We start from the raw sequence: 27958 nt of genomic DNA on the forward strand, positions 1-27958 counted from the left end.
CCCCCTCCGTGCATGGAAACGGCGCAAGAGAGCCGGAGAATGTATATTGCATAAGGGCTCCCAGGACCTGTCTTCGGGACCGTACCCCTTCCAATCTACCAAATAAAAGGGGCGCCCCCTACGGAGACGAAAATCCAGGATGTCCGCCACTTCGTATTCATCATCCCCATCCACCTGAACCGGAGGAGGGCGATCGGGCAGCCGAACCGAGGGTGGACAAGGCTTCAGGAGACATACGTGAAATACAGGATGTTGATTCCACGAGGTAGGTAAAGAAAGGCGTACAGCCACCGGATTTATAATCTCAATAATGGGAAAAGGACCCACGAATTTAGGCAACAACAAACGTTTGCCAGGAATCCGCAAATTACGGGTGGACAACCAAACTTTCATGCCCACCTTATAATTAGGTGCCGGTTTTCTGTGACGATCAGCATTTTTCTTTGCCCTCGCCTGAGCTAGAAGTAGATGTGAGCGAACCGTACTACGGGTCATCACCAATTCCCTTACACAGTCCCGAGCCGCCGGGTTGTCAATGGGAAGCGTAGGATCAAAAGGTAATGATCGTGGATGGCAACCATATAGGGCAAAAAATGGAGAGACCCCTGAGGCGGTATGCATGGAATTATTGTAAGCGAATTCAGCAGAAGGAAGCATCGTCAACCAGGATGCTTGGAAACGAAGGCAGAGACACCGGAGATATTGTTCAAGGGTGGCATTTACTCTTTCAGTTTGCCCGTCCGTCTGAGGATGATAAGCAGAACTGAACCGATCGTCAATACCCAATGAAGCAGTCAAAGCCCTCCAGAAACGTGATGTAAATTGAGAGCCACGATCCGAAATCAGGATGGCAGGCAATCCAAAGAACCGAAAAACGTTCTGGAGAAAAAAGGGAAGCCAAAACAGGAGCAGAAGGCAGACCTGTACAGGGAATGAACAATGCCATCTTGGTGAAATAATCAATGACTACCCAGATAGTGTCAAGGCCTTTCACAGGAGGTAGATCCACAATAAAGTCCATAGAAACCATGTACCATGGTTTGTGAGGCACAGGGAGAGGGCGTAACAGACCCACAGGTTTAGAACGGGAGACCTTGCATTGGGAACATACAGAACAGGATGCCAGATAGTCAATCACATCCCTTGACATAGTAGGCCACCAGGACCAACGGCGTAATGCCTCCAGCGTCTTTTGCTGACCCGGATGAGCCGCACAAAGGGAATCATGAGACCAAGCCAGAGCACGCAATCGTGCCTGTCCTGGAGGCACAAACAAGCGTCCTTGGATATAGGGTAGGCCTTGAACCACATCAAGATTGAGAGTCTCACATTCTTCTTTATGCGCGGAGACCCAATCCGAAATCAAAGTCCGCAGGCTAGGTTGAGGGGTGCAGGCACAAACAACGTTACCAGGTAACAAGAGCGGTTTGTCAGAGGCTTTGTTGTCAGAATGGAAGGCAATGCGTGACAAAGCATCTGCACAAGAATTCAATCGGGCCGGTCGATATGTGATTGTGAAATAAAACTGGGAAAAGAAAAGATGCCAACGAGCCTGTCGCGCAGTAAGACATTTCATTGATTTAAATGCCAAAAGGCTCCGATGATCCGAAAAGACTGTGACCTGATGTCGAGCCCCCAAAAGATGGTGCCGCCATTCGGAAAAAGCGTCTTTTATGGCTAGGAGTTCTCTTTCTGTGATTGGATAGTTGCGCTCATAGGGCGTCAATTTCCTTGAAAAGAATGCAATCGGATGGGCTTCCCCTGAGTCTGGACACTTTTGAGATAGAACCGCCCCAATAGCCGAGCCAGAAGCATCGGCCTCCACCAAAAATGGGAGTAAGGGATTAGGGTGCTGTAACACTGGAGCGGAAGTGAAGGCTGCTTTAAGGGTGTCAAAGGCTCTTTGTGCCTCCTGGTTCCATTGATAGGATTTCTTAGAGCTGGTCAAAGCCGTCAGCGGCGCTGATATAGAAGAAAAAGACCGGATGAAGCGCCTATAGAAGTTCGAGAACCCCAAAAAGGATTGCAAGGCTTTAATCGATGTAGGAACGGGCCAATCCAAGACAGCCTTAACCTTAGAGCGACTCATTCTTATACCCCTACTAGTTAGGTCGTAACCAAGAAATTCCACCTCAGTGGAGTTGAAGACACATTTTTCAGCTTTGACAAATAGGTGGTTTTCCCTCAACCGTTGCAAGACAATTTGCACGTGCCTCGTGTGTTCCTCGCTGGAGGGTGAATATATTAGGATATCGTCCAAATATACTACAACAAACTGATCCAAACAGTCATGGAAAATATCATTCATGAACGCCTGGAAAGTGGCCGGGGCGTTACAGAGACCAAATGGCATCACCAAATATTCATACAGTCCGTAGCGTGTTTTGAATGCGGTCTTCCACTCGTCCCCTTTTCGAATTCGAACGAGGTTATATGCACCCCTAAGATCCAGCTTGGTAAAGACTACAGAAGAACCGAGCTGGTCTAAGAGCACTGAAATGAGCGGGAGGGGATATTGATTTTTTACCATCACCGCGTTTAATGCCCGATAATCAATACAGGGGCGGAGGTCGCCCTCCTTCTTAGGGACAAAAAAGAGCGGAGAAGCCGCAGGGGACCTGGAAGGTCTAATGAACCCAGTGGCCAATGCCTTGTCAATGTACTCCTTTAATACCTTATCTTCTGGAACCGTAAGGGAATAGACCCTACCCGCCGGGACCTTAGCACCTGGCAATAAATCGATTGGGCAGTCGTAAGGCCTATGAGGTGGCAATTGGTCTGCCCCTCCCTTGTCAAACACATCACAGAAAGACTTGTATTCAGGAGGGATTTCGGTTTCGGGAGATTTAGTGATGGCTCCAATTATAGACATAGATGCTACCAAGGCTTGACAAGAAGACTCAGAGGACACACTAGTGTCTATGAAACACTTTTCGTTACACTCAGTGGAAGGAAACTGCACAGTTTTTCTTGTCCAGTCGATGGCTGGATTATGATGTTGCAACCAAGGGATGCCCAAGATGACCTGGAATTGAGGGGCTTTAATGAGATCGAAGGAGATCGACTCAGCATGTCCTTCCTTGGTTTGCATATGAATTAAGGAGGTATTTTGTGTAACTAGGCCAGAGACCAAGGATGTACCGTCCACAGCGTGAACAGCCTCGGGTTGGGCTTTAGAGACAACCGAAACATTCTTACTTGTGGCGTAATCGTAATCCATGTAATTCCCGGTGGCGCCGGAATCAATGATCGCCAAAGAAGAAAAAGTACTACCTTCAGTGGTAAACACCACAGGAAGGCTAACAGGAACAGAAACAGCACCATGAGAGTCCAAGGAAAGCACCCCCGGCGTAGGGACCCTGTCTATCGCCGGGTTCTGGCGTTTCCTGGCTTTTTGACAGGTCTCTTAGGGCAATCCTTCAAGAGGTGTTCAGCAGATCCGCAATACATACATAAATTATGTGTTCTGCGATAATCCCGTTGTGCAGAAGTCAAAGGACCTCTTACTGCCCCGATCTGCATAGGTTCCGGAAGCGAAGTAGAAGGAGAAGACTGTTCCACCTGCAGAGTAACAGGGGCTGGCAACTTGCGTTCACCCCTTCTTTCGGTTCTTCTAGCGTCTATTTGTAATACCAAGTCCAACAGTTCACCAAAAGTGGTTGGAACCACTCGTACTGTGGCCAAAACGTCCTTTAACTCTTCTGACAACCCTTTGTAGAACACGGCTGACTTTTTCTCTTCCGGCCAATCAGTTTCAGCTGCCAACTGATTGAATTTAGTAAGGTATGAAAACAAAGAGGATGTGCCTTGACGCAGATTGAGGAACTCCAAGTCAGTAGCCTGGGATTTATAGCGGGTGTCAAATACTCTGTTCATGGCAGTGATGAGAGCATCACAGTCATAAAGGACGTAGCTATTAGATTCCAGTAACGGATTAGCCCAAGCGGCTGCTGTACCCCCAAGATAAGAGAGAACAAAGGCTGCCTTCGTAGTAGAATTAGGAAAAGCAGTGGGCCGACAGAGAAAATGTAATTTGCACTGGTTGATAAACGTGCGATAATGTTTAGGATCCCCAGAGAATCGTTCTGGGGGGGCCAGTGGGAATTGAGTAGCCATAAGCACCGGGGTAGTCGTAAAGCCAGAGGCAGCGGGTGTAGGACAGGTTGAACCTGATGCCGTAGCAGCAGACGTATCCACCCCCAGGGTGTGGGGGCTTGGAAAACTCTGCAAAGTGTCGATCCTTTGATGGATAGCACTATGTGCGGCTGTCATATCAGAACGAAGTTCAGATACCAAACGAACCAAGGTGGTTAAAGGATCAACTTCTTCCATGGCTTCTGTTTCTGTTACTCACCGGAATGGAGAGTACGTAAACAGGCCGGACCTCTATTGCTGGGAATTTGCTTGAAGGAGCAAGGGTTGGAGCCTCCACCCAAGCCTCCTCTCTGTGAGGGAATGAACTCTTTAAACCGATATGACCACCTGCTGAACTGTACAGACAAGGGGACCGATCGATCAAAAGAGCAGGGAGAACAGACCGTCTCAAACCCAGGCTGTAAAGGAAAGGATAACAAGTTAAACAATCTGCCAATAATGAATCTGGTTTTCCCAAGACTATTTCCCTTTAGTAGTACCTGTTTAATCTCCCCTTAAGCCAAAAGAACCGGAGCAACCTATAAAGTAGAGAGGCTTTAGTGTATGGCTAAAGGTATAACTCTTCATTATGGAAAAACCAAGAAAACTATACTTTACCCCTGATGGAAATAGGATTGATGTAAAGCGTCCTGGGAAACAACGAAAGTATAAAATAAAAAAAAGGGGAGGTTAGTAAGGCAGCTATCCCCGAGCGGAACGAGGGTCGCACTGGTTTCGGGATGGTGCACCACAGCAAAGCGTTCAAAGAGATGCACTTAGGAAAGAAGCCAAACTCCACAGAAGATGGAATTCCAATTAGTCTTTCTTACCGGAGTAGTTACTATCCCAGAGTCCAGGAAGCAGGCAAGGGGTCTGGTACACGGGCGGTCAAGAAAACACAGCAGAATCAGTGTCCAAGAGTTCAGGAAGCAGGCAAGGGGTCTGGTACACGGGCGGTCAAGAAACACAGCAGAATCAGTGTCCAAGAGTTCAGGAAGCAGGCAAGGGTCTGGTACACGGGTGGTCAGAAAACAGTTCAATCGAGGATTCAGAAGAAGGAGTCCGTGTGCAGGCAGGGTCGATACACGGGAAAACAAGGACTTCGCAATTCAAGATACAAGGAGAGCACTTCGGAAAGTATGCCGGTTGTAACTTTAAACAGAAGCAGCGTTCTGTATGCCGCTGTGGAATAAGTAACAACAAAGAGGCGTACCGTTTGAAAATGAGGCTCCCATCTCAACGCCGAGAACTACAACTTCACAGGTTTTCTGGATCCTGTAGTTCGTGTAGAAATTTTCCACGGCAGCTGCCAGCGCGATAAGAAGGGCGCATGCCGGCGCCGTAACCCTTTATGAAGGGCGATCACTTTCCTGTCCCTTATTCTGGCGTTACCTGGAATTCCCCAATTGTTCTTGCGTATACGAGAGCAACGAGGCAGAACCCGGGGAACGTGGTGCGGCCGAGGGCGTGGTGTAACAGAGAGGAGTCCCAGGACTGCTTGTTTCAAGCATTCACTGTGGCTTCCTCTCGTGGTAGACAAGTGTCTTCGGCTACGAGGAGAGACTTCTGCTCACGTCGGCATCTTAATACAGAGGAATTGGAGGATTACCGATCAGGTGAGGAGAGTGGGGAGGAGAGGGAGACACAATTGGACAGTTTGCAACGCCAAGAGAACACAATATCGGCCGAAGAACAGATCCAGGAACTCTGGAAGGCTGTTCAGGGCTTGTCACAACAATTACAGAAGGTTAAGGCTGAAAACGTAGTTCTACAACAACTTGCCACGACTCGAGAGGTTCCGCCTGCTGAACTACCGATAATGTTGCTCCCTTCGGGGAAGTTTGATGGTTCACCAAAGAAGATAAAAGAATTTATGGAGGCTTGTGTGGTGTACTTTACATTTAGGCCTCGTTCCTTTGCTACCGATCAATCCAAGGTAGGCTTTTTGATCTCAAACATGACTGGTAACGCCCTTGCTTGGGCCACGCCATTGGTGACCATGTGGGAGTCCACGCCTTACCACATTATTGTTTACCCTACCAGGAGGTCTTCAAGGAGACAATACCTACGGATCTGCCTCCACACAGGCCTGAGGATTGCACCTTGGAGCTAGAACCTAATGCTTTGGTTCCTTTCAGCAGGATGTTTTCCTTAACCCAAACTGAGAGACAGGTATTAAGAAACTACTTGGATACTAATCTGCAAAACGGCCTTATTCAACCTTCCAAGTCTCCGTCAGGAGCTTCTTTGTTTTTCATAAGAAAGGAGGACTCCACCGATTTGCGTCCTTGCATAGATTACAGAGGACTTAATAAGGTTACAATCAGAAACCGCTATCCCATGCCGCTCATATCAGAGATCATAGAGGCCGTACAGGGGGCCCGCATATTCACCAAACTAGACCTTCGGAACGCATACCATTTGCTTCGCATTGCCAAGGGAGATGAATGGAAGACGGCTTTTCGCACCCCGTTCGGATTATATGAATAAAAGTAATGCCATTCGGATTGGTAAATGCCCCAGCTATATTTCAGCGATTCATGGATCGATTATTTTCTGATCTACTACTGGTTACGGTCATCATCTATCTGGACGACATTCTGATTTACTCATCTGATTTGGAATCCCATATCATTCATGTTACTCAAGTACTGGAGCGCCTTCAACACTATAAACTTCTGGTCAAACCCGAGAAGTGCGTATTTGCAGTCTCCTCCGTTCTCTCTGGAGAAGGGATTTCGATGGATTCAGGCAAGGTCGCTGCTATACTCGATTGGTCCTCCCCAGACAACGTAAAGGAGGTACAAAGATTTCTTGGTCTCTCAAATTTCTACAGGAGGTTCATTCCAAACTTCTCAGAGACAGTACTTCCCATTACAAGACTCTTAAGGAAAAATTCAGGGCCTTTCCTATGATCACCCGAAGCTGAACATGGTTTTAGGAACTTAAAAAAATTGTTCTGTTCTGCTCCGATTCTTCGACATCCGCATCAAAACCGACAGTTCATTGTTGAGACTGACGCCTCTGCCATGGCTATAGGGGCAGTTCTTTTGCAAACCTACAATGGTGTGGAACATCCAGTCGCCTATCTCTCGAAGACTTTTGTCTCCTAGCCAACTCAACTATTCGGTTCTAGAAAAGGAACTACTCGCCATGAAGCTGGCATGTGAAGATTGGCGATATTTACTGATGGGTGCGCGACATCCTTTTCTCATTAGGACAGACCATAAGAATCTCAAGGCATTACAAAACATGGAGTGCGTAAATTCAAGGCAAGCCTGATGGGCTTATTTTTTTGCCCAATACGACTTTCATATCACCTATATACCAGGTACCTCAAATAAGGTTGCAGATGCCTTGTCAAGGAAGGAAGTTCCTGGAGACTGTATCCCTCATTCTCGGGAAGTTATGTTCAAGAGAAACAAGATCCTGGGACTTGTCAATGTTTTCTTTCAAGAAGTGAAGACCGCGTTGGCATCTGAAAGGCCGAAGTTTCTTAGGTTACGAGGAGGGAAATATACCGAGAAGGAAGGTTTAGTGTTTTACGGTAACCGACTGTACATTCCAGATGGCCCTTGGCGTAAGAAGATCATTCATTTGGGCCATGATCCACTTACCGCGGGTCATAGAGGAGTGCATAACACTACTGAACTTATTGCAAGAAGGTTCTTCTGGCCTGAATTGAAAGGAGAGGTTAAGGAATATATCAAGGCCTGTCCAATATGCGCCAGAGCAAAATATACATCTGGCAAGCCCTTAGGTTTGCTGACCCAACCAGAGATGCCTACACGCCCATGGGGTCTCATCTCTACCGATTTTATTGTGGATCTACCAGAGTCCGAATCCTGTACTTGCATCATGGTGACGATAGATACTTTCACTAAATTGGCACATTTTTCCCCGCTACCTGGCTTACCTACCGCCACTCAGATGGCAGAGACCTTTACACGAGATGTTTTTCGACTACATGGCTTACCTGACAAGATCATTTCCGATCGAGGTAGTCAGTTCATCTCAAACTTCTGGAAGGCTTTGTGTTCTAGAGTTGGCGTGGAAAGAGCACTTTCTTCTGGTTTCCACCCCCAGTCGAATGGCCAGACGGAACGACTGAACGCCACCTTGGAGCAATATCTGAGATGTTATACCAACCGACATCAAGACAACTGGGTGTCATTGTTACCCACCGCGGAATTTACGTACAACAATTCTACACATTCCGCGATAGGTCTTACTCCTTTTTTTTGCACGTATGGAGTGCATCCCCGATCCATTTTTCCCATGATTCCAGTTCCTACAAACTCTCCCACCGCGGAAGCAGTGCTTCAGTCCATTGCGGAGGCGCATAAGACTGCTGAATTCAGTCTGAAAAGGAGCAGGATCCGAAACAAGGAACAGGCGGACAAACGTCGGCAGGGCTGTCCCGATTGGAAGGAGGGAGACAAGGTGTGGCTCTCTACTAAATTTCTGCCTCGATGGGTTCACCCTTCCAAACTTTCTCCTCGCTTTTTGGGACCATTTTCTATTCTATCTAAGATCAACCCTGTCTCTTTCAGATTGAAATTGCCTCCCACTCTCAGTCGCATTCATCCTGTTTTTCACTCCTCCCTTCTCAAACCTTTTGTTCCGGATCCCCACCTAAGATCCCTTCCCCGTCTGCAGGTTCAAGGTTCTGGAAGTACAAAGGAATAAGAAGTTTCGGCCATTCGTGACTCCAGATTCTACAGGGGACGCTTGGAATACTTGGTCTCGTGGAAGGGTTACCCGGAGTCGGAGGACTCTTGGGAACCGGTCTCCCACATTCATGCCCCCCGGTTGTTGAGTGGTTTCCATCGACTTTTTCCGGGAAAGCCTGGGGGGTTTCGCTTTGAGAGGGGGCATACTGTCATATGCAGCCGGGCCGATTGGCGGATACTTCCGCATTGGAGGCTCCAGTGCAGACCGTAGTTCCAGCACGTTGTGTCCGCTTACGTGCAGTCTCGGTCTAGCTCTCCTGCAACATGGCGGTCGCTGGGAGGTACTTCAGCCTCTCACTCCCAGCGATCGCTGTGTTGCAACCCCGTAGCTTCTGCTTACTGCCTTTGGGTGAGAACGCTAGTTTTTTCCGTCTCGCGGCTTGTTCCGCTCTATTCCTTTAGCCTCTCCTCGCTTCTGGCGAGGCTTTTTTCTCCCTCTGTCTCGCTCTCTCTCTCTCCTCTCTTTCGTTTTGCCTTGGCTTCCCTTCTGTTCCCGCGGCTCGCTCGGGCCGCTAGCACGAGTCTCTGCTTCTTGGTCTCTGCCCCTATCAGCTCCTGTCTGCCTCCTCCAATCCTCAGAAGTCGACCACCCACTGGATCCTACCTACCATCTATCTCCTTGGAAGACTCCTGTTTGGCTTCATTCCTTACAAGGGTTTTTTCTGCCGTTAAGGCTTTTTACCTTGTCGCCTTCTACGGGAGAGGAGTCCCAGGACTGCTTGTTTCAAGCATTCACTGTGGCTTCCTCTCGTGGTAGACAAGTGGCTACGAAGAGAGACTTCTGCTCACGTCGGCATCTTAATACAGAGGAATTGGAGGATTACCGATCAGGTGAGGAGAGTGGGGAGGAGAGGGAGACACAATTGGACAGATACACACTGACACCAAGTCAGTGGAACGTAGGGATTATAGAATGTTCTTCTGAGAGTGTTTATATGCATTCCTGTCCCAGCGGCTGATCGCTCTGGGCACCTACATTAAAGCTCTTATCATAAGCTTTTACCAGTATCCTCATTTATTACAAATGGCAACGAGGATTACCTAAAAGGCCCCTGGAGTTAGCCCCACTGCGCTGCCGATGGTGCCGTGCACCGCACATCCACGAACAGCTGACCGCGCTCCTGCATCCAATTGCGGTCCCTCCTGACGACATCGGAGGCCAGCCCTTGACGACAACGCAGGTAGGAGATATCTATATATTGTGCCTGTGACGCGTTGGTCAAAAGGGACATTTCGGCAACGATAGTACCGCATACTAGTATCTCAGCATAAAGCCCATCATTCGCATCGCTGGCCAACGACAGGCTGGCGATTCGAGGAAAGGACCTTAATGCGTCAGATTTGCGTGCTGCCATTTTGAGGACTATTATCCTGTTGCCACAACAACGGCAAGGCGAAACAAGCATGGAACGAAGTACAGTTGCTCACGCTAGTAATACCGTCTGATAAAGATCACAACACCCATAGCCGGCACGCGAAGGGAGACTACAAAGAGCCTGTCAACACAGGCCAATAGAAAGCACAACATCTATAAAAAAAAAAAAATTACTGACCAAACTTATATGTGATCAAGACAGACAAGTGTGCTGAAGACACATATTATTGGTATTGGAAGCATAAAAGACACTGCACAGACCAAGATTGTGCACAAGTGTGGTGAGAACACACATCATCGGTACTGTGAACACAAAAGATACTGCACAAACCAAGATTGTGCACAAGTGTGGTGTAAACACATATCATTGGTTTTGAAAGCGCAAACCGTTTTATGGTTACCACAGACCATGCCAGATAGTCCAGTCCAATAAGGACTCTTCAACAATATCAACACACAGCTTTGGAAATTGCTACCAAGCACTTTAAATTAAAAAAAAAAAAACACATACAGCCATGCAGAATGTCCCACCACCAACAAAATGTCTCCCATGCCCCGGAAACCCAACGTGCCCGTGGGAACAGTGAATAGATGGCTTCCAAGTATATCTGAGGGCCATTGGTGGAAACAAATTCAATGACGATCTCAAGGAAGCGACCTTGCTAAATTGTGCAGGAGCAGAGGCCCTAAGAATATTCAGGGCGCTTTCTGAATCCAATGACGCAGGAGGAGACGGCAACTGCAAATTTGAGAGCGCACTAGCCAAACTTGCCAAACACTTCGGAAACAAGACAAATGTTGTGCTAGAGAGGTACAGATTCTTCTCCAGGAAACAGCTAAAGGGCGAGTCAATTGATACCTTCATAGCATCTCTCAGAACGCTTATGTCGACTTGTAGCTTCACTGGCGTTGGGGATGAATATCTAAGAGACCAACTAGTATTGAATGTTGCCGATCCACAAATCCAACAACGATTATGGCAAACAAAGAACCCATCCTTGGAACAAGCCACCGAAATTGCGAGAAGCATGCAGCTAGGTGATCGCTGCATGAAGGAAACATTCGACCAAGTAGGAAATACAGAGGTCAAATTCATTGAAGAAGACATAAGTGAACCTTTAGTGGCACTCGTGAGAGGAACATCTTCACATGCTATGAGACCCTATTCTAGAAGAGGAAGAAAACCAGGGTATCCAAATCAAAATCAAGGGCGTTGTCAAAAGTGCAGTTGGTACAGGCACAAGGATGCCAACAGAGAATGCCCTGCGGCAGCCGTTGAATGTAACAGATGTAACCAAATTGGACATTTCGCAAAAGTCTGCAAGAATGTGGAAGATCTGGCAGGTTCATCAGAAGACCATTCACCAGGTCGATGAGAGGCACTGTACGAGCTGTTGAAACTGACCAAGGACACAATGAGATTCTGACCATCAATCAAAGAAATCCACCTACACAAATACTCACTGTCACGTCTTTGCAACAATCCAAGGGTCCCTGGATCGACATGCAGATCAGCAGTATATCCTTGCCTATTATGGTAGACACTGGATCCCCATATACCATGGTGGATGTAAAAACCTTTCTAGGAGAGTTGTCCGGCAAGATGGGAGACATAAAGAACGTTGCAGTACGAGCGACAGGATATGGAAAACCCCCCATAGACATCATTGGGTACACATGGGTGAAGCTCAGATTTCGCGACATAGAAACGTACTGCAGACTCTTTATAGCCAGAGATGGTTCATCTATAGTAGGCTGGAAAGAGCAAGCTGCTCTTTGTGTGAGAATTCACCCTGGTGAAGAGAAGCCCATTTTAACTGTACTGAACGAAAATATTGATATTAAAGAGGCACTGGCGAAACAATTTCCCAAAGTGTTTAGTGGAAAAATTGGACTCCTGGAGGGTTTCCAGCACAGAATCATCCTGAAAAAAGGTGCCATCCCGATAGCTCACAGAGTTCGTGGAGTTCCTATTGGAACTAAAGAAGCATTCAAAATTGAACTCATGCGCCAATGTGAACAGAACATCATGCAACCCATTGAGAGTTCAGAATGGCTTGCTCCAATAGTACTTGTGAAGAAACCTGACAACTCCATAAGAATGTGCATCGATTTAAGGGACCTGAACAAAAACATCTGGATTGATAGGCATCCCCTTCCAAACATATATCGGAACTATTGACAACCATGAAACCGGCAAAGTACTTCAGTACCCTGGACCTATCCTCGGCCTATCATCAAATTGCCTTGGAGGAGAACTCGAAGAGCCTTACGTCATTTGTCACTCCGTTGGGGGTGTTTATGTTCAAGAGAATGCCTTTCGGACTCGCGTCAGCTGCAGCAGTGTTTCAGAGGCTAATGACACATATATTCGGGGGCCCCGAAGGTGTACATTGCTTCCAAGACGACATCCTCATATCAGCCATCACAGAAGAGGAACACGACGCAATACTTATGGGCGTGTTACTAGTAATCCAAAGAAGCGGCCTCACTTTAAAGTTAGACAAGTGCAACATTAAATGCAAAAAAGTGTCCTACCTTGGTCATTCCACAGACGCCAAAGGCATCAGTCCCAAGAAAGAACTAATGGACACCATAATGAACATTGCAGAACCAGAAAACAAGGATCAACTGAGGAGCTTCCTTGGAATGACGGAGTACTACTCCAAATTCATAGGTGACTATGCCAACAAGACTAAGAATATGAGAAACATCATGAAGAAGGTGAATAGATTTGAATGGTCTGAAGAATGTAAAGTGGAGTTTGAAAAAATAAAGTCTAAAATTAATCAAGCACCAGCTTTAGGAATGTTTGACTGCAGCGCGAAGACAATCATATCAGTGGATGCCAGTAAGATCGGTCTGGGAGGAGTCTTAGAACAAATACAAAACAAGAACAAAGCAACAATTGCCTTTGCGTCCAGAGTGTTGAAAGGAGCAGAATTGAATTATTCCACAATAGAAAGGGAGGCGCTGGGTGTGAAGTGGATCGAACAACATTTCAGGAATTTATTTGGGGGCTACCCATTATACTCAGGAAAGACCACAAACCACTAGTGCATGTCCTCCAGTCTAAAACACCCCACCTCATAGCACCAAGAATCAGACGATGGATCCTTGATATCATGCAATACAACCTCAATGTATGTTACAATCCAGGGACACAAAATCAAGTGGCAGACTGTTTCTCCAGATTATCGACCAACCAAGATGCTAAATCTGAAGGTCCAGAGGGAGACATAATAACTGCCATAAATCCGGCCATTCCCATAGAAGAATGGAAAAACACAACCGTTACTGATCCTGAAAAACAAGAAATTAGGAAAGCAATAACCAATGACTGGAGAGGATTGTGTCAAAATCAAACAAATTTCATGCCCATCAGGGAAGAAATATCCATGGACAAGGAACACATCTATAGAGGCTATAGAGTAATTCCGCCAGTACAACTCAGAAAAAAACTACTCGACCTAGCACACGAAGGACACCTAGGGAGAAGTTTGACAAAGAACCACTTGAGAAGCAACTACTGGTGGTCACACATGTGGAAGGAAGCGGAAGAAATGGTCAAGAACTGCTCTGCCTGCGCCACAAGCGACAAATCCAAAGTTCTGAGGAAAACACCATTGCAGCCAGTAGAAAACTCAAAAAATGAGTGGTCCAAACTAGCAATAGACATCATGGGTCCATTCGAGAATCTTGAATCTGTAAAAATCTACATCATAGTGCTTGTAGACTATACGTCCAAGTGAACAGAGTTGGGAATATCAGAAACAAGTGTAACCACAAAAAAGATCACAGAATTTCTGACAGATGTGTTCAACAGAGAAGGAGATCCCAAAGAACTGGTCTCCGACAATGGATCACAATTCGTATCATTGGAATTTCAAGAGTTTCTCAGAGACAGGTCAATCCATCACATAACCACATCCTTATATCGCCCAATCTCTAATGGACTTGTAGAGAGAATGAACAGGCTAGTAAAGAGTGTGATTCAATTGGCCATAGTCAACACATTTCCATGGAGGGAGACACTTAAAGAAGCCCTATGTGCATACAGGACAACCCAACACACCACCACCAATGTCGAACCATTCACCATGATGAGAGGCAGAGTCGCATGCAATCGACTCAGACCAGCATGGATTTTCATGGACAACGGAGAAGCAAAATTGAACATGAACCATGTCCAGAAATTAGTGAAAGGAAAACAAAGTAAATACAAAGCATACTATGACTCAAGGAACAGAGTAAAAGAAATGGTAATTCAAGAAGGAGACTGGGTTTGTGTCAAAGAGCCCAAGAAAACACCCAAAGGTGAATCTGGTTTCAGATCCCCGCAATCTGTGTTGTTGGATGATGGGAAGAGATGGTCTGGTGATGACCTGGTGAAAATAGAAAAAGATTTCAACAAACCAAGCACACGTAAAGACACACTGTTGAAAGGCAATGTTCAGACAAAAGATATACACCAACAAGGTTATGAAGAAGATGACAAGATCTCTCATGGGAGTGATAAAGGTTCTGCTGGTGGACTGTCCAAGAGGAATCGGAGGACCATCCGAAACTTCAACAGTGACTATGTCTATTATTGAAGTGCTGGCCACAGCATCCTCCCGTTTAGAAAAAAAAACTATTGCAAATGATGCTATTACTGTCACAGTTATCCACAACCATTCCAAGTTTCCATACTTTCTTTCATATTTCTCTTATTTCAGCTTTGTTTACTTCTTTCCTTTCATTCTCCTCCCATCCCGTTTCATATAGAAAGGGAGATGTTAGATGTTAGATACGCACTGACACTACGTCAGTGGAACGTAGGGATTATAGAATGTTCTTCTGTTAGAGTGTTTATATGCATTCAAGTCCCGGCGGCTGATCGCTCCGGGGGCCTACATTAAAGCTCTTATCATAAACTTTTACCAGTATCCTCATTTATTACATCGGTGTCCTCAGAGATGATCCTATGATATCTCAGAAACTGACTGAGTGGAATGCTTGAGAAGGTATTTTTTGGGTGGAAACTTGGTGCCTGTAGAAATATATCTATCTGTTTCTTTCGTGAAAATTGTAGTCTGTAGATTTCCTTGTTTCATATAGGGGCGACAGAGGTGAAGGTGGCTGCCCCCAGCTGCAGGACCCTCCTCGTAGCCCATGCAGTCCAGGTCCCCTGCTACAATGCTCCAGGCGCGCCCTATACAGAAACATGAGCCGTGCCAGAAGGCCGGGACGCACACAAAGGCCTGTTGTGGTCCAGGTGCACTGGCAGGTCTCAAAGTCGGCGAGGAGGGAGATACATCCCTTAGATCTACCACCAGGCGTTTTCGCTGCATATGGTGCATAGAAAGGGTGTTTCTGCCACTGCGTTGCGGTCTCAGGCAGCAGAGCTCCTGGATCAAGCAGCCATTTTGCTCGTGCACAACAGCGACCCCCCAGTAGAAGTTTTGAAGGGTCCAGGAGGACTTTGGGTTCTCAGCCTCACCCGCAGGAGCAGGTGGAATACAAGGCTTAACAACTAAAGACATAGAAGAGAAACTGGTACTTCATCTTTTGGACCTGGACAACTTTTCATAAGTTGACCCTTGACAAGAGGGTACAGAGACTTGCTACCCTATATTTTTCATTGTGGTATTTTTTATTGCTGATTTTCACAAATTTGTTTTTACTGCAAAATGCAAGGAGTGTGTTTGGATAAGGCAATGTGACTTGGGGGTCAGTAGGAGAGAGCGTGGCGAGATGGGGCAGCAAGGGTGTGGGGGGGGGTTTCCCCCATATTTTGCAATACAAAGAAATGGTGAAAATAAAATCAGAAATGAAAAATGCTCACTAAAAACACATAAAACCCACAGGAGCAGAATTGAATGTTACAACTCCTGGGATGAGAGTGGTGCCTTTAAAGATGCCTCTCTCTTCCAAGTCATTCCCAGATCTTTGCCCGGGACATTTTCTTGGACACCAACAGGGAGAGTTAACTTCCAGTTAACTATCTAGAGGGAAATGTTAAAAATAGGGAAAGTCTTAACGAGGCACTAAATAACTTAGCGGCCTCCAGAGGACTATTTGGTAGAACCTCTGGCCAAAGGAAAGTGCTGTCAACATCAGTGGTACTGACAGCAGTGTCTCTGATTCCAGCGGTATGTTGGTTCTCCACTAGAATGGAATGGACATACTGCTAAGTATTAGAGGGAACCCCTACCAGCACTCCCCCAACTTTCTTTCTGCGTCTTGACCCTGCCACATTAAGCAAAATTGAAGACATCTCTGGGATGTCTGCACAAGGGCAAGCCTCCCGGTGACCAGAGGCCAGGGGTCAAGTCCTAAAGAAAAAAGTTAGGGGACTTATTAACATACGCCATGGGATGTGACGTCACCAGATGAGCATATAACGGTGAAATATGCACATTTAATTCAATTGGCTTTGCATCACCATACAAATTGCACAAGACGTATAGGCATTTGCCTTTCATAAAATCAACATACACATAAACCAAGAAAGGATATTTTCTAGGGTTTAAAAATGTTAAAAAAGTGTGCACGTTTTAAACCCCAAGAATCAATGCCAATGTTTTCCATGGAGACTGCAGTCCCAAAATGTGACATTTCACCCTTAGTTTTTATTTTTCACCCGGTTATACAGTGTAATGGTGAAGTGCCCGACCTGTGAACCTGGCGACTGTTCGAAACCCAGATGGTGCATAAAATCAAAATTTTGCAGAAGACGGTCAAAGTGTCTTCTTTTACACATAGCCTCTAAAAAACCCTGGGGGATGGCGTCCGCTCTCTGAATAAAGTGGGGGGACGCCGTCCACCCGCGCGTACCCTCGACTTGAGCCCTGCTTTAGGCGCACAGCTCAGCAATCTGTTAGTCCCAGAAGGTGCTGGGGAGCCAGGGTATTACTGAGGAACCACCACTCACCTTTGGGTTAGTGGTGCCATCCTTCTTTTAGGGCCCACCCACAAGGGGTTACCCATTTCTACTTGGTTGAATTTCGGCCTGCCTTACCTGTCCCCTTATCGCTGTGGTCGACTCTGTGAGAGAGCCACAAGTCAGCCATCTTTGCTAGTTCCCTTGGATCCGTGATGATGGAATTAGCCAAGTGCGGACGCAAGTCAGGTGACTAAGCGCTCATGACGTGCTCAAGCATAACTAAATCAAACATGCCTTCATGTGGCCGCTGATCATCGCCATTCGTACCCTTTAGCGTCTTCCAGGGGCGGAAGTTAAAGGGTTGCTTCATTTTTTGTAGAACTCTGCAATTAAAACAGGAAGAGGTCTCTTTCAAAAGCAAAAAAACGCAATTTCTTTTTTCATGGCAGCCAAGAGCAGTGAATGAGAGAACTAAAGTGAGCGAGTGGTGAACAAACGTGAGCAACTCTTAGACTGTTCCGAATGCGGTCTAGTACTACAAGCTACAGCCCACGTTTCCAGCATTCTGATTGGCTGAGGCGGCCACTGCCAATGCTAATAAAAAGGTACATGAGAAGAATGAAAGAACTTCCAGGGTATGCATGGGCCTGCGAGCAGCTGAGAGAGGTAAGAGGAAGGGCAAAATGTATGGGGTTAGGGCGAGAGAAAGAACCTCTTTGCTGAGCTCAGATAGAGGAGTGGGAGACATCCCAGGGGTAAGCGTAAAATATTGACTCTATATAGGGTTACACAGAAGGAAGGTCCCTGCACTGTGACCTTTCAGAGCAGAGTGAGGGGCTTGCAAGTGGTAATAGTACAGAGTCTATATGGGGTCCATAGGCTTATACAGAAAGAAGGGCCCTACACTGTGAGCTTAGAGAGAGAGAGAAAGAGAGAGAGAGAGGCTTGCAAGTGGTAATAGTACAGAGTATATATGGGGTCTTTAGGGTTATACAGAAGGATGGGCCTGCTCTGTGAGCTTAGAGAGAGGAGGGAGAGGCTTGCAAGGGCTAATAGTACAGAGTCTGAGTATGGTGTGTATATAGGGTTAGAGTGAAGGTAGGGACCTGCACTGTGAGCTTAGAGACAGGACTCTTCCTTCAATGAAGATGGAGCCGGGGTCTGTAGTATGTAATAAATGTGAGGAACAGAGTACATCCACAGGGATAAAAGGGAGTCCACAATGAGGGTTCATCAACGCAAGAGGAGACATACCTGCCCAAGACGCTCTTCACATCCTAGAGAGAGAAAGAGAGAAAGAGGACAATATAAATAGCCATACCACAATATTCTAAACATTAATTTCCATTTTGCAGAGATGCAGAGCTATGATTGACAACAACCTCAGACCCTGGAGAAATTGCAGAGTGTCCTGGGATTCTGTAATTACTACTTGAGGCTAGTCACAAGATTTGCCAAAAATCACCCGACCACTTGGGGACCACACCAAGGGATATCAGCCTACTGTGATGAATCACGTGATGTCATCCCTTCTCCCTGAGGGAGACCCTTCTCACGAGGCCAGGGAGGTGAGGACGCTACCCGATAGTCCCCCTGGGAATGGTACTCAGTGGGAGGATCTCATGGGGAGGGATTCCCCCTCTGGGATACAGGGAAGACACCCGGGAGAACGCGATCTACCAGTCCTACACACACCTCTGCTAACAACCTTCATTCCTACTCTACACACCTCCATACACCATCACCTTGCCTAGTGTTCCTTTGTACATTTGTGAAACTAGAACTTTAGGAAGAAGAGTGTGAACTCCCCAAAGTAGGTATACCAGACAAGTACTGGGAAAAGGAAGAGGTGCAGAGCCATGAAGAATGCTCCATGTGACTTAGGTGAGCGGTCCAGTCAGACTTACTTTGTTGTCAGACCCTCGCAGGAGGTTCCACAAGCATGAATGACATTCCGCATGGAGAGAGGAGGAAACCACTGATCAGGATATGAGCGAGGGAGCCTTGGTGTCCCTATACGGTTCTCTGTGCCTGTGCTGACAGGAGTGCTGGAAGAGCGGAAGTCCTGGAAGAAGTAGTAACCGGACCACACGGTCGGGAAAGACGCGCAAGCCACCCAGCAGGAAACGCTGCAGAGCCGACGCAGCACAACAGTTAAGGAAGCGCAAGAGGTCAGAAGAGCACGCAACTGACGGAGGAGAACCGGCAGAGACCCAGAAGGTACTTGTAATGTAATGTAATTGGTTATTTATAATGCGCTTAATACCCAGTTGCTCTGTGGCGTCTTGTTTCCAAGGCGAACGCGTTGCCCCTGAGCTATCCTCCAGAGACTATTTGGGCTGTCGGGAGAGAGAAAGGGGGAGAAAGAAACCCTGAACCCCGTGTCTGAGACCCAGGTAAAGTTAAAAATAGTTGGAACAACTGTTATTATGATCTTACTTGGCAGGAGAGTGAACCAAGTCTATCGGGAAGAATAACTAAAAGAGGAAGTGGGGTCGTGGACATGCAACTTGAGAGGTAGAGCCTCCCTAACCATCTTCTTCATGGCAGTATCTGGCAGGCAAGTGAACCAGGTCTGCCTAAACAAATCTTTAAGAAAACAAGGGTTGGGGAGCCATATCGATCTGTTTTTATCTGAGAAAGACAAAGGGAAGATAGAGATCCCCCTGGCATTGTGAACTACCAATTTAGCCTAAGAAAGTCCAGGGGAAGGGAGACATTCCCCCTGACATTGTGAACTGCCAATTCAGCCTGAGAAGGCCAGGGGAAGGGAGACTTCTCCCCTGACATTGTGAACTGCCAATATCAAGAACAAGAGAGACCTGGGGAAGGGAGCATTCCCCCTGGTTCAGTAACATTGTGAAATCCATAGAAAGAGATAAAGAAAGTTGAGTCCTTCTTCTGAGGCCAGGGAAAGTGAGTCATTCCCCCTGGTGTTCTACATTGTGGACATTAATGAAAGACCAGGGTAAGGGAGTTATTCCCTCTGGTAATGCACATTTGGATCAAATCATCACCCGGAACAGTTATACCCAGTCCAGGAGAAGGGAGTCGTTCTCCTGGACCACAAACTGTAGAGCAGCTTTTTGATTTAGTGATTAGTGTAATCACTAAATCAAGGCAGGGAAATTCCTCTTAGAAATAGGGATTGTGAGAAACCAAAGGGTGTCTCCCTTACAAGTCCCAGGGGATCTCTCTCTCTCTTTGGATCCAGACCCTTGGGGTGGACCAGTGCAGGAGGATCACTCGGGTGGGGGATCTTTGGGGAGTGTGGGTGAGGCAACCGATGGTGAAATGCCCTATCCGCCCCTTTCCTGTCCCATACCCCATCCTATTTTTTAGGATTCTCTGACCTTCCAACTCCCCCCATTCCCCCTTTCTACACAAACACTGGGCCTAGGAAGAGGAGGACAGAGTAAAAAGGCTAACACTTGCATATCTCATTGGACATGTCCCGTTAATAAGGTAAGGCAAAGTGAGGCAGTTGACCTTAATCACATACATCTGATACCTATTAGCTCCCCTCACACGGATAAAAGGTGGAACACTATTTATTTATGTATTTATTTATTTATTTGAATTCATAAAGCGCACAACGGCCCTGAGGCATTGTGGCGCCGTTACAGTATATTCACTTAGGTACAACTTAACGCATATTCATCAGGGCAATATTGAGCAATACAACTTAAAGCATTTTCATGAGAACAGTATTGAACAGGTTCGACAGGATTATAGTGGCAGTGTTCCATGGTTACAGTGGAACTCCCTTGGGACTTGGCTAGTTGAATAGCTTGGTTTTTAGCCCTTTTTTGAATGTCGTGAGAGAGTTTGAGACAACTCTGAGCACGGTGAGGCACGAGAAGTAGCAGATCTTCCGGGGCGAAGGCAAACTCACTGGAGTAGGACGACAGATACAGGGACCAGAGAGAGGTGTAGAGAAACCCTGAAGATCCCTGCAGGAGGTCGTTGCCTCTGGAAAACCGTGAGGGATATGCAAAGAAAGCCAAATCCCAGCCAAGAAGAAGCCAGCATTGTGTTTCAAGCATGCCAGCAACCCTCCTGGGTGAACTGCAGAGTTGGGGAGGTGAGGCCAAGCCTGTGGTATCAACCTCGACTTGTGAATCAAAGCCGCAGAGAAAAGAAAGGAATGCACACAACCGGTGAGTTAGCGAAAGAGATGAAATGCGGTTTGTGTCAAGGAAAGATTGAAGCCGCAACAGTATATCTTACGATTGAAGGTTGCGCGCGTGCGGATGAGATACGAAAGAAAGCAAACCAGTAGTGAACTTCAACGTTACTGATAACAGTGAAGCCAGTGATACAGAGTAGCGGAGTGGTCCCGCAAAAGGGAATTGCTCACTCTAAAGTCTCCACGAAATGGTTCCATGTCTTGTTAAAAAGCGTCAAAGTGAACTAACTCTGAAGGGGGAAATGGTCAATATTAATCCCATTGAAAGGTGAAGTTAAAAGGTGATTGCTTTAAGAGAAAGATTTTTGAATTTTCCTGATTGTGCTGTGGAACTACTAAGACCAAGAGACACTGGGGCAAATACCATAAGGGAGAGATAAAGTGAAAGTCAAAGTGGTCCTGTGGAGGTATATGGAAAAAGCTGTGCACACTCGAAAGTCTTCAACATCAGTGGAAGGTCCAAGCCCGACCGAGGGAGACTTGGAATATGAAATAAGTTAGGGGAAGGGAATCCCTAATGAATCTGAATAAAACTTGGGCAAAGGAACCCCTGCAAGTGCTATCATTGCGAGGTCCAAGCCCGACTGAGGGAGATCTACGTGGTGTTGATTCAGGTACTTTTTGTTGAGAGGTCCGAGCCCGACTGAGGGAGACCTACGTGACGTTGAATCAGGTACTTTTTGTTGAGAGGTCCGAGCCCAACATAGGGAGACCTATGTTAACTTTTGTTGAACTGTAAAAAAAAGTTTTAGTGAACTGAAAGTGACTTTAACGTGGAAGGCCAATCGGGCCTCGACCCACATTTTGAACTGCCCTTTTTTTGATAACCTGAGCCAGTGTGTTTCATCCTGTCTACGGTGTCTACCTTACTCCGTGCTGTCCAACATGGGGAGGAGAGCTGACTCAGCCACCTCAATCTTTTATGTTATAACACCGACATTATTTTGCATACACATTCCCCTTTACACAATATTTGTATAAGAGATAGGGCAAGCATGATTTCTTTTTAGTGTAGGCCATTTTGATTTGACATAGACTGACTAGGACTGTGTTTTCTTTGATATTTGATGGTAGAGCCTACTCTCATCATAGCTATAGGGCAAAGTAGGAGTTTTTCAAAACCCCAATAATTTATTGAAGGTTTTGAAACTTCTAGCTCTTGTGTCAGTGTCATACTTGTGATACCATGCCTCCCTTACAGGATAGATATAGTTTTCCTTCTTCATTTCCCCACAGTAAAAGTCTATAGCTACTACAATACCACCCGTGTGCCAGTCTACTCCTTACACACCCTTACACTACCCAGAAGGGCAAGAGGAGTACCAGCAGTCCCACAAAATGTACATTCTTGGGACCCCATTGGTGAAGGATGGAGACCAATGCCAGCAGACCTTGGATGAGCTCAAGCAGACCCTCACTACAGCACCAGCCCTGGCCCATGCAGATCCCCAGCAGCCTTACATCCTGCATGTGGATGCAAGTCTGGAGGGATTGGGGGCCATCCTGTATCAGGAGACCAATAGGGAGACCAGATCCATCGCACAGCAACCCTTGGGTGGTCCTCAAACTGTGGAACAAGAGGGACAGCTAAGAGGTTGGGCAAGGGTAACAGCACTGAGTATAAAGTTAATAGAGTGTGGACTTGCCCACCTGCACCCATCACTTTCTCATAGCATCACACACCATTCCCCGCAGCACTTTGGTGCCACCTGCTGATGAAAGTGTGAACTGATTTTGCACTGACATCCTAAGCATTTTATATATGATATTGTATGTCAGCAACTAGGACCAGTAGAAACCATTTGCAACTGTTTGCTATCTTATCATTTTATTGAAAATGGAGTTTATGTGCATCTCCTGAACTGCTATGAAGGAAAATCGAGAGGTGAATATATTGTATTGATTACATTTTTAATGTTAGTGTTTAATACCTTGATGTAGATAATTACATACTTATATATTTTCATTAAGAACCGTATTTAGTAGAAGCTGACATAGAGTGACTTGAGATATCCCACCTTAGCTGTAAATATCCTCTGCAGTTGTTAGTTCTCAACTTAAATGCAGCCTGCCCTGGCACACATTCCAGTTGACTATTTCCAAATGGTCTCTTCTGGATCCAGTTGCCAACATATGGTTTTGTACGTCTGAATTACTATTAAAAAAGTTCAAGGGGTGACCTTTTCTTATCATTGTGCTCTTGACACTACCCCTATAGTGCTGATTTAATGTCCATATGGAAGAAATGTTGCACTTTTGGTTCTATAGCTGCCTGATCCCCTCTCACCTACAGTAAATCCTCTTCCTGCTGCTAACACTTTCCTCTAACTCTGTGATCAAGTCCCGTGGGTGGTGAGGAATCACAGGATTCAGTCACTTCTCCCCATGGGGGAGCCTTTCCCAGTGAGGCTAGGGAGGTGAGCCCTCTATGCGATACCCTCCCTAGGGGTAGAGGCAAGTGGACCTCACTGGGAGAGACTCCCCCCTTGGGGACAATGACTCACATTCCACTGACAAACTCCCTGATGTACTCAACCCTAAAACATTAGTGAGGACCAAGTCACAGAAAGACCAAAACAATATCTGTTACTGTGATGTAAAACCATTGGTATACTATGAAGAAGTATATTTTGAAGATACCAAGAAGAAGAAATATTCAAGAGCAATACAGATCACTCCAGCATCAAGTGCTGTGAAGAAGAGTGATCGATGCATACAGAACAGTCAAGCATCAAGTACTGTGAAGAAGAAGAGAGATTGTGTAATATGGAGTACTCAAGAGAAAGAGAAGGACTGGGATCCTAAATTGGGGAAGGCCCAGCTGCACGTGATAAAACGAGAAGGAGGAGCTGAAGCAGGAAGAGAGACCTGGAGTTTCAAACATGCTTTGCGTGGAGAGAAGCCCAGGAGATTCCAGCAGGTGTTGCTGAAGAGAAGGAGATACCGCGAGGAACCCTGCCGACTGACAAAGGGACTAACTGGCGTGGAAGACGGCTCCGCAGACAGCTGAAGGCAGGAGGTGTTGGGGCAGAGAAACCCCAAGGAAGCAAGCTGTTTGTAACTGGTGGCGTGACCCAGAAGGGGTGGACTGTGCAGTCCAACAACTACGCAGACATCACCGAGACTCTGACATCCAGGGATAGGTGCGGAGCAAGAGAGGAAACCGGAGAAGAGAGAGAAGGCATCCTGAAGAAGGTTGAAGAGTTTCCCATCCTGCTAACAGGCCTGGTAACACTAACCCTGAGACAAAAAGGTAACGAGGACAGCGGGAGACCCGGGAGGGAACACGAACATATCGAGTTTACGAATCATATTCGTCCCAGAAACCCTGAAGAGAGAGTCAAGTGAGAATTGTTATTGGCACAATCATATTCATGCCAGTAATACAGAAGAGACAGAGCCAAGAGTGAATCGTTACTGGCACAATCATACTTGTCCGAGTAATAAAGAGAGAGAGCCAAGAGTGAATCATTACTAGCACAATCATACTCGTCCGAGTAATAAAGAGAGAGAGCCAAGAGTGAATCATTACTAGCACAATCATACTCGTCCCAGTAATATAAAAAAGTGGAAATCCAGCCAAGACCATTTCTGGGATCTTAATACTTGATCCAGTGATAAAGAAGTGTACAAAGAAAGTGAGAAAACTTATGGAAGAGTGAGTAACTGGCCCAGCCAGAAAAGGAAGTGGACTTTGTATCAAGAGGGAACAATAAGGACATTAGACCAAAAGTGAGATCGAAGGAAGATAAAGAGGGGAAAAAAAAGTGTCAAGAACACTGTGGAAAAGCTGAAGAACCCTATCTCTGAACTGTGTGAACTTGATCAAGGAATTGCCAAGAACTAAAATTGACATTACTGAAAAGCAAAATACAGGAGAAGGGAGTCATTCTCCTGTTCCTTAGTTCTATATATACAGTGGCAGGGATAGAATAGGTTAGAGTTGGACAGGGACGGTTTTCTTTGGAGACCCAACAACGACTGAGGAGACAGTTAGGAGTTTCATCTTTGTGTTTAATATAAATGGCTTGAAAATGGATCAGAATCGCTGGTCCATATTCTGACCTTCCAAAGTGGATCGCTGCTGTTACAGGGCCATAGATCCCCAATTCCCTCTCACCTTCAGTAGATCCACGTCCTGCTGCTGGCACCTCTGTTGTAGTTCTGGGTGGATTGCTGCTCTATTTCTATACGTTTCTGATTCCTGCTCACCTTCAGTAGATCCACATCCTGCTGCTGATACTTCCTCTCCAGCTCTGTGTTCATGTCCCTTGCAGTGGATCGCTGCTGTGACAGGTCCATAGATCCCTGATCCCGTCTTACCTTTAATAACTCCACATCCTGCTGCTGGCATTTCCTCTCCAGCTCTGTGGTCAGGTCCCTGGCAGTGGATTCCTGCTGTTGCAGGTCTATAGATCTCGGATCCAGTCTTATCTTTAGGAACTCCCTTTGTTGCTGCTGGCACCTCTGTTCTAGCTTTGGGATCATACCCCTGTGGGTGGATTGCTGCTCTTTAACTTTAGGTTACTAATCCCCTCTCACCTTCAGCAGATTCACATCCTGTTGCTGCTACTTCCTATGTGATCAGGCTCATGTTGGTGGATTGCTGATCTTGTTCTATAGATTTCAGATCCCCTCACCTTCAGTAGATCCACATCCTGTTGCTGCTACTTCCTATGTGATCAGGCTCCTGTGAGTGGATCACTGTTATAGTTCTATAGATCCCTGATCCCCCCTCACCTTCAGGAGATCCACATCCTGTTGCTGGCACTTGCTCTCCAGCTCTGTGATCAGGTCCCTGTGGGTGCTTTGCTGCTTCTCCAGTTGGGTCAGTTTCTCCTGAATCTTCTTCATGTTCTCCTCTTGCTCCTTCTCCAGTCTGCTGAGCAGCTGCTGTTTCTCCTGCTCCAGAAACTGCTTCAGGTGCTCAAATGTACTAAGGATTTTCTCTCTCTGGTTCATAATGTTTGCCTTAAAAATTAGATTTAAAACAAACAAAAGACAAACATTATATTTCTGATTATTATATTAACCATCATAAAGTAACCTACAAGTAATTTAGAGAAAGAAAGGGTTTGCTCTCAAACTGCGCACACACTTAGAATAATAAGCAAATGCAAATTAAATGAGTGGTTTTAATCAGAACTGGTGCAGCCTGACACGTGTTTCGAGCTTCCCGCTCTTCTACTGAGGCTGCTTGTGCAAAATTATAAAACATTGATGTACAACGAAAACATTTGTTAAGCATGATTCAATAGCAAAACAAACCAGTCCCCAGACCCAGGGCAAGGAGGCAGTTAGGGTTTGCCAAACCAACACATTGAGTATATGGTTTAAAGTAACAGACAGTTTCACCGAATGCACATATCAAATCAACCCAATTCAAAGAAAGGAAATTAAAAACACAAAAAGTGCGTAATTCGGTGGAAAAAATATATCACATTATAAAACAATGAGAAGAGGGGGGAGAGAGAAAAAAGACAAAAGAACAACAAAATTATTCAGTGAGAGAAGATGCTCATGGTAATCAGCCAGAAATACATGTATAAGGCCACTGACTGTTAAAATTGTACCTTAATCTTGGCTAGTGTGTATTTTGAATACTAGAGAAAAATGCAAAATTAAAAAATGTTTTATCAAGTGGCAACTTAATAAATCGAATACGATAAAAAGAGGGGTTGCAAATATGTTGCGTCATAGAAAATTGTTTTAATATTATATATATAGTTTTATCCCACTTGACACGTGTTTCGAGCTTCCCGCTCTTCTACTGAGGCTTAATCTTGGCTACTGTGTATTTTGAATACAAAGGTAGAAGTTGAGTAATCTGACAAAGTTAGGCGTGGGCTCCCATTATTTTGCAGTTGCACGAATGAATTTTCAGTAAATTATTATCTTGCAGTACGTTCACTGCTATGTGGGGAACTGGAGCCAAACGGAGACCCTCTGTGTGGGTCTCCGTTTGGCTCCAGTTTACTGAAAATTCATTCGTGCAACTGCAAAATAATGGGAGCCCACGCCTAACTTTGTCAGATTACTCAACTTCTACCTTTGTATTCAAAATACACACTAGCCAAGATTAAGCCTCAGTAGAAGAGCGGGAAGCTCGAAACACGTGTCAAGTGGGATAAAACTATTTATATAATATTAAAACAATTTTCTATGACGCAACATATTTGCAACCCCTCTTTTTATCGTATTCGATTTATTAAGTTGCCACTTGATAAAACATTTTTTAATTTTGCATTTTTCTCTAGTATTCAAAATACACACTAGCCAAGATTAAGGTACAATTTTAACAGTCAGTGGCCTTATACATGTATTTCTGGCTGATTACCATGAGCATCTTCTCTCACTGAATAATTTTGTTGTTCTTTTGTCTTTTTTCTCTCTCCCCCCTCTTCTCATTGTTTTATAATGTGATATATTTTTTCCACCGAATTACGCACTTTTTGTGTTTTTAATTTCCTTTCTTTGAATTGGGTTGATTTGATATGTGCATTCGGTGAAACTGTCTGTTACTTTAAACCATATACTTAATGTGTTGGTTTGGCAAACCCTAACTGCCTCCTTGCCCTGGGTCTGGGGACTGGTTTGTTTTGCTATTGAATCATGCTTAACAAATGTTTTCGTTGTACATCAATGTTTTATAATTTTGC

The 27958-nt window shown here is 45.7% G+C and overlaps 1 protein-coding gene across 3 annotated transcripts in view; it reads right to left on the bottom strand.

Moving 5' to 3' along the window:
* Positions 1–27958, bottom strand: part of LOC138521788 (E3 ubiquitin-protein ligase TRIM39-like) — a 177177-nt gene that overhangs the window by 135267 nt on the left and 13952 nt on the right. For 2 of the 3 annotated variants that reach the window (XM_069634872.1, XM_069634871.1), the window contains exons 3-4: positions 26040–26270; positions 18365–18387 (exon numbers count right to left, since the gene is read on the bottom strand). In XM_069634872.1, the coding sequence (XP_069490973.1) occupies positions 18365–18387; positions 26040–26270 (254 nt within the window). The remainder of the gene's footprint in view (positions 1–18364; positions 18388–26039; positions 26271–27958) is intronic. The other variant, XM_069634873.1, reaches the window with a different exon arrangement.

The sequence above is a fragment of the Ambystoma mexicanum genome, chromosome 13, assembly GCF_040938575.1.
Source record: "Ambystoma mexicanum isolate Mex_15411 chromosome 13, UKY_AmexF1_1, whole genome shotgun sequence".
Lineage (NCBI taxonomy): Eukaryota > Metazoa > Chordata > Amphibia > Caudata > Ambystomatidae > Ambystoma > Ambystoma mexicanum.